This window comes from Diabrotica undecimpunctata, chromosome 4 (genome assembly GCF_040954645.1).
Source record: "Diabrotica undecimpunctata isolate CICGRU chromosome 4, icDiaUnde3, whole genome shotgun sequence".
NCBI classification, from domain to species: Eukaryota; Metazoa; Arthropoda; class Insecta; order Coleoptera; family Chrysomelidae; genus Diabrotica; species Diabrotica undecimpunctata.
Genome location: NC_092806.1, coordinates 117,970,857 through 117,985,307, shown reverse-complemented (window position 1 = coordinate 117,985,307; position 14,451 = coordinate 117,970,857). Strand labels below are relative to the sequence as shown.

The 14,451-nt window shown below is 31.5% G+C and overlaps 1 protein-coding gene across 4 annotated transcripts in view; it reads left to right on the top strand.

Moving 5' to 3' along the window:
* Nucleotides 1-13,726, top strand: part of LOC140439914 (1-acylglycerol-3-phosphate O-acyltransferase Pnpla3-like) — a 103,565-nt gene extending 89,839 nt beyond the window's left edge. For 3 of the 4 annotated variants that reach the window (XM_072530087.1, XM_072530085.1, XM_072530084.1), the window contains 2 exons: nucleotides 4,164-4,302; nucleotides 10,809-13,726. In XM_072530087.1, the coding sequence (XP_072386188.1) occupies nucleotides 4,164-4,302; nucleotides 10,809-11,041 (372 nt within the window). In that variant the 3' untranslated portion in view covers nucleotides 11,042-13,726. Of the gene's footprint in view, nucleotides 1-4,163; nucleotides 4,303-6,826; nucleotides 6,917-10,808 lie in introns of all 4 variants that reach the window. The other variant, XR_011950753.1, reaches the window with a different exon arrangement.
* The last annotated feature ends 725 nt before the right edge of the window (nucleotides 13,727-14,451 follow it).

Sequence of the window (14,451 nt, the reverse complement as noted above, 5' to 3'; positions counted from 1 at the left end):
TCGTGAATTACAGCTGGACTTCTCACTTCATGTTCAATATAAAAAAGTTACATTTAAAAGACTCTATTTTTCTCTCTAAAAGCCGCCTCTTCGGCATCGATCGTACTGGAGCCTATTGGCTTATTAATATAGTACATATTCCTATAGTGCATCTTCCATTAATCAATAGAAAAGTCCTAAGGGGACTTCAGTAGATCTGTTATATATAAACTTTCCGCCAGCTCCCTACAAATCTTTTATTTGGACCTGGACCTTATACTCTGGACTCTTGTATCAAGGCTAAATCGAACCTTCTCACAGCAAAAGTAAGTTCTGCCGAAGCTGCATTATTGTATTCGCCTGTGGGATCTTGATTGAGGTCATTGAGACCTGTCTGGGAACGGGACAGAATCTCCGACCAGGATCGTCCCTCGGTTTGTTCCCATTCCTAAGTTCTCATTTTAACCTTGCCCGATTTTTCAACGATACCCAAATATTTAAGAATTACCCAACTAGGCTTAGGTACTTCCTAACTCTTAAACGGATTTCACCATACGCTAAGAATTGCCTAAACATTACCTTATCGTAAGATACGTTTTGAGATCTCCTTAAATATTTTGGGTATTACTTATAGTTAAAAGTGAGGTTATGTTTTTACAGTTTTGACATAATGTGCTTGTGAAGTTTGTCAATTATAATTTGCTTCTTACCTTAATTTGTGTGTTGTTGTTCTGTAGTTAGTTGTATTTTTGTATTATTTTACATTAATAAGTTTTGCTTTGGTACTATTCATAATATGGAAGCACTACAGTTTATCGAAAACCTGGATCGGTTTGAATCGTCATCTGTTTCTGACGAAGAAACAGAAGGAAGACCTCCACTCAAGAATCGACCAAATTATTTTGAAGCTTTGGACGATGTGGATTTTTTTCGAAGGTCTCGAATGTCTAAACCAACAGTTTTATATGTGTTGGAACAAACAGAGTTTATTACAGACAAGTATGTGCAAGTTTAATGAGTCAGTTGCCGCTGTCGCCTTTTGCCGTTTACATACTGTGGACTTAAATAGGTTCTTTTCGTATTAGCTCCATACTAAAGTAACTGAATATGTAAGTGGCAGCGAAAGTGTTAAATTAATTGAGACACTTCGCTACTGAGGACAAATTGAAACTCACGAACACTTTCTTTGGATATAAAGATATTCATAAATACATATGGAGTGCTTGAGTATGAAGATCCATAATAGACTATATAATAGTAAATGAAAAATTACAAAGCCAAATGAAAGTTACTCGAAAAGTAACACATATGCCGATTACTATGTAGTAGTTCTAATAATTCAAATTCTGAATCGATGGAAGAAGACAAAGAATTTAATATTACTCGGACAAGAAGAGGCATTTAAAGTTTATTTGCTACAAGAAGCATTGTAAGAGATTTTCAGCAAAGACGCTTAAATCAATATCTGGAACATGGATTGAAAAAAAAATATATTATGGGACCATAGGTAAGGAAAAGAAAGTAAGAATCAGCAAAGCATTATGGCAAAGTAATCGAGAAGTAAAAACGTAGTAATTTAACAGAAATGGATATATCACAAGTACCTACATGCAAAGAACGAAGAAAAAAAAATATACAGGGAAGCTCGAAACGAAGCAAAATGGATTTAAAGACATGGGAAATACATGAGCAACCAAGAGAAAAACTTGTTAGTCAAATTAAAAATGATTTACAACAATAAAGCAAATGAACAGAATACAAAAAATGCCGCCCATTTAGAAATCTTTAAAGAATAACATTGGGTGCAAAAATATGATAATCTGTGGTATAATTCTAGCAGTTGTATATACTGGACCTTCATATGGAATTAATTATGTAACTCTGCAAGAACTGAGCGATCACAATATCGAAAAATAAAAACTAATATAAGCAGACCAAATAAAGACTCTTCTAAGACATGGAAATCTCTTGCTACACTTAAGAATGCCAAGTCTGATAAATCAATGTTGGTTGGATCCACAATGACTGAAATATGGCACACGGCACAATTTATATCACTGCTTAAAAGAGGCGACCCTAGTAATTACTAAAACTATAGAAGCATCGGTCTATTACATTCAATATATTTAATATACTTCAAAATTACTGTTGTGGATGTGCCTTTTCTTTAACATAAGACGAGAACCAAACTTCTAAGTGGTTGATTATAAAAGACTCCGATTAATTAATCTTCATCGAACCAAGACATAATTCTTTTTTATGGCTTTCTAGTTTGTAACATGTTCAAGTACTAAACCTTTTAGTAAGAATAGAATCATAAAAATACAGGTGTGTGGTTCTTCATGGCCATAAAAGAAATTTTAACCTAGATTGCTGACGGCTAAGATTAGCACTTGAGTATTACATAAATAAAAACAGGTCTAATTTATGCAGATGTGAAAAATGGTAGATTCAAATTGTTTTCAAAGTAGCGATGGGCCAGAGCCACAGATATTATGTAAATAATCTTTCTTATATATTAAAGAGTCTGTGATTTATGAGACATTTTACAAAACTTTTTTCAGGAAAAAAACTCGACCTTTTGACCTTTTTGTGGTACATATTAGGTATAGTGTAATAGTACATTTGTGTGTACTATTAATAAGAAATATGTTAGGGCCGTATTAATATATGCTACATGCTGTAACAATTACTAACAATAGACTGAAAAATATTAAAGAAACCATTATACGAGAGAACAACGCGCTTTTAGAAAAGTCAAGTCCACTAACCGACAATGTTTTTACATTAAACATATTAAAAGAATAGATGAGAATCGGCTAACTACACAAATACTAATATACAAACCGAAAAGAATAAGCATTGTAGAAAGTTCTTATTTTCTTTTAACCACTCTATATTTTAGACTTCTTTAATTCAACAACCATATCATTTTGCAACATCTTCAAAGATTAGTTTTGTCGCTATTTGTATTTCAACAGACGTAACTTTTGATTCTGTAATAATAATAGTCTAATCTCGAAAGGTCAAACGCAAGGGGTTCAAATCGTCATGTCATGTAAATATTCATTTGTAGCTGTAAGATGTCCTTTCTATCTGGTGACCTATATAATATTTTTGTTTATTTAAAACTTTCTATTCTATCTCTACTCTACATAAGCTCTGACAATCTAAAATATTGCTGATAGATATTTTAATATTGGTAATGGCTAAGATAAATTTTAAAAATACGTTAATTTTTTGTTAAACTAATAATTTTTTAATGAAATGTTTTATCTAATTTGTAAATCTTTCCTGTATATAACATAAACTTATATCATCATGCTCTAGTTTCTACAATCTAAGAAATAAGTAATAGAAATAAAAAAAAAATAGTATAAATCCGAAGATTTCTTACTTGGTGAAACTAAAATTCAAATATTTGTCTACTGCTCTTTTTACAATATATAAAGCAGACAGGTTGATGAATTTATCGACAAGGTGAATCTACAATTTTCATTCCACGACCTGTCGTCCACCACGGCAAATATCGTTCGCGAATTGGTTTTTAATACTCACAAACAGCAGAACCAATACAATAAAGCAGAAAGACGTTTGAGATTTAATTTCAATACAGAGCCACTGCCATCCGCTTATACGTATTTCGACTTTCTTAGATCTCCAGCTCTGGATTGAAAATAAATCTCTACGGTCAATAGTATAATTATAAAAATAATTATGTAGGACGTTACAACCCCATCTAATTTCGAAAGGTCGTGGAATGCAAATTGTAGATTCCAAGAACACAACTGAGTAGTTGACAGAAAACAGAGGACAGACAGGCCTGAATTGGAAGATTATATTTCTTCACGTCTTGCCGAGGCGCGTCGAAGAATATTATTGCTTGTACAATTTCGATGACTTTAAAAAAAGTACTTCCGGTCGCAACTCTGGAACCAGAAGTCCGAGATTAAGTTCCTCACCTTTAATATCATCTTTGGGTTATAAGCTTTCATGCAACATGTCATTTGTCTTTCTATCTGTTCTAATAACGGAGGAGTTGCCTTGACGGACGGACAGACAGACATGGATATTTCAAGGTTTACACATTTTAATGTTTTAAAATGGGTGAAAACAATATAGTAGATAAAATAAAAATACGAACAGAATAGTTTCAGAACAACATTAATAATACTTTGTTTCAGGTTAAAGTCACTGAAATTTTCGACGTAACAGATAGTGATTCTCCAATTGTTCAGACTTCTGAAGAAAGAAGTGCAAATACAAATTTGGAGTTCGACGATGACTGGACAAATCAGGACCAATGGCAACCAAACGATGAAAGTAAGTATTTGATTGCACCTACTTAACAAGGTGAAACAGTAGTTTGTCGATTGTTATTGACTTCAGTATACCTTTCCATATATTCACTTTTTTGTCTCGATATCCAATTGACAAATTTACTGTTATATTATTTATGTATAGCTTGTCTGAAAATATACCGTCTTGGCTTTCCTGTCGTTAAAGGATTAGTGATATTATTGCCATTATTAATAGATAAACACGTTTTAAATTTCTACCTAACCCCTCAGGATTTAATCAGGTACGGATAATGTTGAGTAAATTAAAATTAGTAGGTAGTATCAGCCATTAAAAATCTGCACTTGCTACTATGTGTATAGTATATTACTGAAGTTTGTTCGTAACAAATATGTTTCGTCCATGGGAAAATAATCGCTGAATACCTACTAAACATAATAGAAAACATTTGACATTAGACGCAAACGAAATATTTAAAAATGTGTATGATACTTTACTTTATGATAGAGGCCTAATCAAACAAAATGTTGTGAGAGAAACATGTTTACTTACAAAAACGCCAATATCGTCGATAAAGGATATTTTAAGCAAAGACCCATTGACAGGACGAAAAATACGTAGTGAGTAAGTAAGTCTCATCATTTGGATAATGCTCAACATGATATTATAAGAAGATGAATGTATTCCCTTTATGAAAATCAGACACTTCCTACGTTACATAAAGCTAAATTAAAGTTACAGGAAGAAAAAACAAATATAGATATAAGTCGTGTCACCCTTCATGGAGTTATTTCTAAAATGGGTTTTAAGTATCGTAAAATAAACAGAAAAACAATAGTAATGGAATCACACTTAGGGAATCACACAGGTCTATCATACGAGTATATCTGGTGAAACATGGTTTGATACTCATGATACAGTATGAAAAAGATGGGTCGATTATAGTATAAACTGATAGATGAAAGTACCTTCAAATAAAGGAAAACGCTTAACAATTATTCACGTTAGTTCGAAAGGCGGGTGGATTCCAAACTGTCTGCTCTTATCTTCAAAGAATATCAAAGACTAGCTTAGACTATCAAGAAGATACCAGTGAAGAACTTTTTGAAAATTGTTTTCAAAATTCTCTTTTGAAAAATATTTCTGAAAATAGGCTGATGGTCATAGATAATGCAAGCTGCTATAGTCGTCAACTATAAAAAGCGCCAAAAAGATCAAGTACCAATACTGAAATTCGTATTTCTTGAAAAATGTTATTTATTTTGGAACTAGTTATAACAAAGAACAACTACTATAAATGTTCATTACTTGATATTAAAAAGCAATATGTATGTGATAACTTCGCAAAGCAAATGGGGCATACAGTGTTACGTCTTCCTCAGTACCATTCTGTATTTAACCGTATTGAGCAAATGTCGCAAGTCAAAGTAAAGGTGAGAGCGCAAAATGGTTCTCTTAGCCTGAGTGCCACTGCCATACGGTTAATTAAAACTGTTATAAATAATATAGAAAGCTGGAAAAATTCAAAACAACATATTGTAAAAGTTAAACAGTCCTATCTGTCTATGCAAAGTTATAATAACCCATTGTAATTAATCCAAATGAGGACTCTGACAGTGAAACATAATTAGACATGGAATGATATTTATTATTAATGTTTGTATTATTATTATATGATTTCTACAGTGATCAATTTAAGCAATGGAACATTTTTTTACAATAAAATGGAGGTCTTGAAATAAAATCACTGGATTATTATTTTTATCTGGTGCCCGCCTCGGATATTTTGTGACTAAGCACCAATAACTTTGGTTATTCCATCGATGATAATTGCAATAATAACACCAAGCCTTTAAAGAGGGAAAAGCCAAGACAATATATTTTGAGACAAGCTATACCCTAGCGCAACAGTCAGTCTAAATATACCAAATATGTCCAGTATCGAAAACTCAGTATATGCGGCTTTACCAATAGCATCCCTTATATTTTATATTTAATTAAAAATAAGAGTTTTTAAGAGTTCTCTTAACATTCTGTCTTCCTAAATAATATCCCATTTCACTTTCCTTCATTTCTTCTTTAATCTTTTTGAGATAAACAGCTTACTTTAACAACATCGAATGTTAAGTACCAATGAATTACATATCTGACTTACATAAAAACATAAAACTACCTATATTGAGAGTTAAAAGCTTGGTACAAAATAAAACTAAATTAAATATTGCAATAGGTACGTTTTTATGTAATCCTCTTAGTACCGAAAAAGAAACGGATCTAGTGTACCTTCATGTACAAAAAAGAAATATAACTAAAAAGTTTTATAATCTACAAACATGCTGTTTAATAGCATGAAGCATAGAGATATAATGTATATGAGTTTTTCGTAACAACTTAGAACATTTAAATCACGGAGTGTATAACAATCTTAGTTATTTTACCCATTTATTGGCCTGAGCTATTTCAAGACGGCGTTAGATTTTGCCATATCTGAAGGCCTTTTGAAAATAGAATGGTACTAACTAGTCCATGAAATAATCGTCAGTATTAGGTTTTTCAGAAACTCTTATTACCGCTGCGTGATCTATAAACTGTCCGATTTCCCAGTTGATAAAATATTTGTTTAGCATCCAAATTTTTGGTAAGTATTCTTGCATGCTAATTTGTTATGACTGGAGTAGGTAGTTTTTAGTGTTCCTTAGTTCCTTATTAGTATGTTCCTTATTAGTATGTTTAATTCAAAGATTTGAACGAATAGTTTGACTTTAAATCTCGTTCAATAATAGGTAAAACGATAAAATCTATGAGAACTCTTCTTCTACTACTTCTTCTTCTACAATACAGGCATTAGTCTGTTACGTCGTCTCATTGGTATTATGACCATATTTTTGTACATTTCTGTTGCTATATAGGTATATATATATATATATATATATATATATATATATATATATATATATATATATATATATATATATATATATATATATATATTTATATATATATATATATATATATATATTATATCATTTATCATTTATACCGCATACATTTAGGACACTACATGTCTTTATATATTATTAGATCTCTTCTTTTGGAGTCCTTAACTCTTATTAAAAATATCATGTCTACTTTCTAAAGTCTGTCGTCTGTGTTTTTATCATTTATCCAACATTCAATAATGTACAAGAATAAAGGTACGGACATAGTTTTATACAATTTAATTTTTGTATCTTTTCTTGGTTATGGTATAGTGTTCTAACTATTGTACCGCATATTGCATAAAGTTTATGTATTTCATTGTCGTTGTCATATTCATACCTTAGGTCGCATCCCAAGTACTGAAAATGTGATTTTCGACCACACGGGATATTGGCTTTTACTTACTTACTTACTCCGTGGCGTTACAACCCTTCGTGGGTTTTAGCCGACTCGACAACATGCCTCCACTGTTTTCTGTCTTGAGCAACCTCCATCCAATTCTCCACGCCCATAATGCTTAGGTCTCCTGCTATATTATCTCGCCACCGGAGACGAGGGCGTCCGCATGGTCTCCTTTCAGTTGGGACTTCCTCCCACACCAGTCTTACTGTTCGTTCGTCAGAATGTCTTCTGAGGTGTCCTGCCCATTAAAGTCTTCTGGACTTTAATATAACTTTCGTCTTTGCTGATATTCTACTGGTATCCAGTTTATCAGCACGTTTTCAATGTATATCTATGTTAAAAAGTGTGAGCGAAAAGTTGTCACACCCTTTGTCACAAATTTCTTTTGTACTTTTCTTACCAGTATTTTTTCTGGCAGTACATTTTTGCTTTTGTAAGATGTAGAGGGTTGCTGTTGTTATTTATTATTTCCCAAATCTTATTTTGGTCGACTCGTTTAAGATTAATGGAAGGTGTATTGGTTTCCAGGTTGCATTCCCTACATTTCTTAATAAATTATTTGTTTGGTTGTAAATGTATTATTAGTGCATAGGGTAGGACCTTTAGTCTATTGTTGAAAATATTTGCGTATATTCTGTATGCAGTATTTAGTAAACTAATACCTCTATAGTTGCGCTTTTGAATAAAAAAATCTTCCGCTATTTTCCAGAGTCTGGAATTTTGTATTTCTGCCCTCAGGAATTTTAAAAATGTGGAGGAGTCGTAAGTGGCAGAAAGTGCCAGAATATTTAATTAATCCTGTATCTATGCCATCTATTCCCTACAGCTTTTCTTGCAGCATGGCTGTTTCCTTGATTCTCCTTATCTCTCGGAGAATTCTTTTATATAGCAGTTTTCGCCATTTTTAACGCTAAATAAAGTTTTTGTTTAATGCCTTTATTGACTTCATTCGCGGCAATATACAAAAATTCCATACGACAGCTGCACTTAACTTTACCTTTAAAACGAATTTTGATTTTTTCGATAGGACACTCTTATCAAAAGATATTGAATTTTTACCATTGAGTTGATACAAATTTTATTTAAAATTGATTTCGCGCGCGTAACGTGTCATTCAAAATCGCCGGTCGCTTCAAGCGTTGTTTATGGGAGAACGGTTCATTCTACACAAAAAGTGCCAATAAAAAGTTTTGTTCAAAGTTGTCCCAGCTTCATTTTTTTTTGAAATATTTTTTTACGGCGTAGGTACAAATTCTTGTACGACAGTGTAGGGGAAGCCGGGGGTAACAGTGGTAAACTTCTTTGAATCAGCCTGTTCGTATGATTTTTAGATGTCGTTTCATTTTCGTCGACTGGCGATTGGAGTATCAATCCTGTTCTTGCCTGTTTGATGGAAATCCATGGAGCCCATGGAGTATTTGTAGTCTGTCCAAGGCTTCTATGTCACCCAAATCATTAGTATTTTTTTTGAGCTACTAAATCGATAATTTCGTCATTAGATAATGTCCTAGCAGTCATAACTCCATCGTCGCGCGAAACAAAGTTCTCAAAGAATATTCCTGATTCAGATACCACCGTATTCCATTCTGCAGGAGCTGAAATAGAAGTATCTTCGGTTTTAGCTTCTTCTGTTAAAGACTATGGAAAACCACAGTTTAGATAACAATATTTTTTATAGTAGTAGCAGCTTTATCAGTCATTCTTGTGGCTTGCAATACTAGTAGAATTCTTTTCGATATAATGACTTAAAGATTTTAACGAACCTTGATCTATAGGCTGTAATTTTGATGTGGTATTGGGGACAGATATTGGATTTTAACTGCTTTTATTTGTGGAATATCATTATGGGCTGTACAATTATCAACGAATAACAAGATTTTTCTTTTTCTTTGGCTATTTTCTTATCAATATTTACTAACAGGTTTTGAAACTTGCAAAAGTCATTGAAGATATTGTTAGATTCGTAATCATAAAGCAAATCTTACAGTTCACTTTTCCATTTGTTACAGGATTCAATTTCGACCTTTGCACTTTCCTCACAAACTTTTTAAAAGCAAGTTCATGTCTTCTTCTGAACTTTGCTAGTCATTCATGACTGAAAATGAGATTAGCCACTCTTAATGATTTAGAGTTTCAGCTAACAGTCGTCCCAAACACTGATATTTTTACTTCGACACTGCTCAAATTATTTAAATAAGCACTCCTCCAAGCCCGGAAATTCTGCAATTGATCGTCTTTTGTACTGCAAATTTTGACCGTTTTGAATTTTTTTCATATCTGATTCATTTTTTATTACTGTTGACAGAGTAGTTATTGGTAGGCAATACCAATCGGCAATTGGACAGCAAGACTCAAAGTTTTCAGTTTACGTTTCACAACACTCATGTTTTAACAATTTTACTTGTAAACTGTTGTACGAATTTATGTGTATTACGGTAGAACCAAACTACTTTTGACAATTTTTTAATCGACAACAAATACTTACTTCGCTAAAGTTCAAATGTAGTAAAAAATGGGTAATCCTATTTGTTGTATACTCCTACATTGTTTTTTAAGAAACAGTGGTGTACTAACATTGTAGGTAAATTCTTAAAATCGGTAACTTATTTGTCTTCGAACTCTACTGGTAATAACTTTCAAATAATAGAGTTGTAAAATAAATCATTAGGTACTATGCTCGAGATATAGAGGTCCAATTTAATTTTTCGAGTTTAGAGAGAAACTATGTACCAAAATGGCTTGCAGGTACTCACTGATTAATTCGACTAATAGATAGTTTGATATTTCGAGTAGTGGAGGTTTTGGGGCTTGAAGGGAAGCGGGAAAAAACTTTTTTTGAGTTTTGGAAATTTTCGATTTATTAAGGTTCGACTGAAAGAGGTTCTTCTGTACCTACATACTCATAAAATTCATTTATTACTTGTAAATGGTATTGTTAAAAAATGCAGCTTTCTCCCAAGTCAGTCAGTCATTGAAAGGACACATTGAAGGTCTTCAATGTCTTTTAACACTGATCTTTCTACGTTGATTCTACATTTGAATTAATGTCACTCGTCATTTTATTAGTTTCTTCCTTTAATAATATAATTAATTGTTGATAGCGCATTTGTAAATTTTGTACGCTAATAAGTATTATTAAATTGTTATAGATATTGCTCAGTTTGAACTAGAAGACATACTTGACAGAGAACCAATATTTTCTGACCCCGAAAGCGAATGGACGGGTACGTTCAAAATCGAAGAACCCGAGGACGAAGATGAACAATATCCTACCAACGATACTCTCCCAGAATCTGATCGAAGGGGTAGCCGAGAAGTCATCAATCAGTGGAACAAAAAAGAATATAAAATACCATCGATGGTCTACGAAGATGACACATAAATGTATTGGCATCTACGTTTAGGATGATAGTGTTTTAAGATATTTTTAAATTATAATATAGAATTAAAGTAGTAAACAGCGGACCATAAAAATATAAAAGATTTAGGTTTTTCCACATTTACTGAAAAAATATTGTATTGTATTTAGCTCCCGTTTAAGCGGCATGTTGTGATTTAAAAACAATATCGTAGCGGTTATTCTCAATGCAGGTTCCATCGGTTTTTATCTAAACAGATGTTACGTAGATGTATTTATTTATCAAATTTCTAATGTTCTCATTCCATATGTTCCTAACATAATACATTCTGTTGGAGTTACACTTCTACACAAAAACTATCAAAAGTGTCTGTTCCAAAATGGCTACTGTGTTTCTATTTCAGATTGTTACCTAAAATTGGCCAGATATTATAATATTTTTTCTCTGAATAATTCCCACACAGTGTAGTTAAGTTTTTTTATATTATATAATAACTAAAGAAAAAAAAATAAAAAACGAGTGGGTGAGTTCCTTTAAAAAATTAACCAAAATGCATAGTTAGCATTGTAGTTTTATCAAAATGAGAACTATATACCAACTTGGGCATAAACTATCTAAGAACTTTACAGTAAATAATGGCCGGTACCATGGAAAACGGGAAAGACGTAAAAATAGGGATTTTATTCGTAATCTTGATGATGATGTCATCAAACATTATCTAATATATCCCATTGGTAATACATTGTTTTTCCTATTGAAAAATATTATTCAAAGAAGATATTTACGCTAAGAAAATCTGGTGCAGCGCTAGAAATAAGTGTCCTAAGTTAAGTTATAATGGTATAGACGATTTTCAAGAAAAAACTCTAGACGATAGCTCAGATAAAAAAATAGTTGTCTATAAACTTTTATTGAGTCAATAGTATTGATTTCTATATTTTATATTCTGTTATATTTACCTTCGATCTTCATTAAGATCTATGGAAGAGTTTTTGTAGGTATATATGTATTTATTTACTGTGGTAGTATCAATTCAGCAATTATTGGAGGTGATAAACAATTATGGAAAATTCCTGATAAAGTTAAACAAATTTGACACTTATTTTATTGCTAAGCTTTCCTAAATTCCAAATTAAACTATTTTGTATCACAGTTTTTTCTTATTAAACCTTCTTTCATTCTGCGTAAAATCTGGATGCTAGTAATTCAGCTCACTCACCCAGAAGACTCTAAGATGACTTCACAGGCAGAATCATTCCAACTATGCCATTAGCTATTGGGAGAATAACCAGGCTCTGAGTAATAATATAAATACATAACACTATAGCAATGCTCCTCTCTTGAGGGGGTATATTTCGACTTTTTATAACAGTTCTTATTTTAATTAATGCTAACCATGCTTTTGTTAATTTAAAATGTTATAAACAAAGGGAATGACCTAATTCCGTTAAAATAATAAACCCGTAAATATTGGTGATTCAAAATATTGTGATTTATCGTTATACCATTGTTTAATTTTATTATTATTAGAAGTTATAATTAAAAGTATATTTTTTTAATATTTAAATTAGTGAAAATAGTTTACGTTATTGTATCTCTCATAGTGTTCAGCGTGACTACATTTCCAACTATCTTTAGTATAGTATTATCATTTAAGGAACGTTTTTTTTTTTTTATTTCTAATATCGTCCTTCTTCGATTAGTTTTATTTCGCACTCGGTTCTTTCTTCGCATCTGGCGGTGAAATAAGGTACTACCACTGTATAACCAACAAACAGTAATAAATCTACAATCTTCGATGTTTAAAAGAAGCCGTACAATTTAAGCAGATTATTGAAAAAATTATAACAAGGGCTAAATTTTTGATAATGATTAAATGCTGTAATAATAAAACCTTTTCTTAACTTATTCACTTATTTCGAAATTAACTAACATTATCAACAACTGGATCTCAAATGGTGAGCTTCGGATTATATTTTTAATTATTAGATACATATTTAGAAAAGTTTTCGTTTTTTTTTTTGTTAAACTAATATATCAAATTCGTAAAGTAAATATTTGTTAAGAATAGTTACATTATTGCAAACAATACCTTACAAAACAAATATACCGGATATAATAAATATACTCTAGGTATCTGTTAATAAAACAACCTTGAACATCCTCATAATGCTCAACTTTTTCTTATTCCCAATTGTTTAACTGGAGTCAAATAACCTCAAAATTAGTGAATAAAAAATTCAAAAAAATCGCAACCACTTTTATTAACACTGATAAATCGGCTCTCTGAAAAGATCTTTTAAACAAATTTGTGTGACTTAGGTTTTACTTACAATATTACTGTTTGCAATGTCATAATAGTTGCGTAACTTAAATAAGTCTACTGTTTTTTGGTATACTGTGGAAGTACAACGTTATTTCAACAATTTGTTACCATTATCTCATTCTCAGTGTGTTTGAGTATACAATATATTTATTTTCCGTTTGTGTTTAATTTTTTATAGATTTGCCTTTAAAGTTGGTCTTAGGTAGTATGGCTGTAGGTGTAAGGTAATCGACATGTAAATAAAGAAATGTGTGATAAAAGTATATTTTTATATTGTATATATTTTTATAACCAAGTATTACAATAATTAATTTAATGTCAAGAATTTTTAATTATTTTGTTTCGCATATTGTTACACTTAGTGAATATACTGTTTGCAATATTTTACTGTCTTTTCTTTATTCAACATCATCCATCAGACAAATATTAGCAAAACGACGGAGTATAACATAGATTGCCATTACATCTTCGTAGTTGACACACAGACCTCAATTATTTTTGGCTATGATCAAATTTGGAATACCAAAAGAATTGGTAGAATTAACTAAAATGATAATGAGAAAAGTTAAACGTAAACTGCGGGTACAAGTGGATCTTTCAGAACCATTTACTAACAGAATAAACTACGTACCAAAGGGTACGATATATAAGCGTAGTATACAAATAATAGCTTATCCTGATTATTAGAAGAACCTGAAATGAAGCAGTTGAAGCTTCCACACGTATCAAAAATACTGCAGAAAACATTGGACCTTTACGGGGCCCTTCCCATATCAGTTGATCCAACGTTAGATTGATGGAAATTAAATTTTAGAGAACAAAAATAAAAGCGCAACGTAAATTCAACAACATCGAACAACATTTTTGAATTTCCTAATTATAGAAAATATTTTATAACGTAATAAAAACTATTGATTAAACAGAATAATAATTAATTTAAAAAAAAAACGCGTAAAATATGTAATATTAACAACAAAAAAAATGTGAAAGTTTACCACTGAGTTAAATCCCCTTTATATTTATGACATCCACAATTCTTCGAGGCATAGTTTTTACCAAGTTCTAACAAAATTCTAATGTAAACGAATCCCATATTTCTTGCAATTT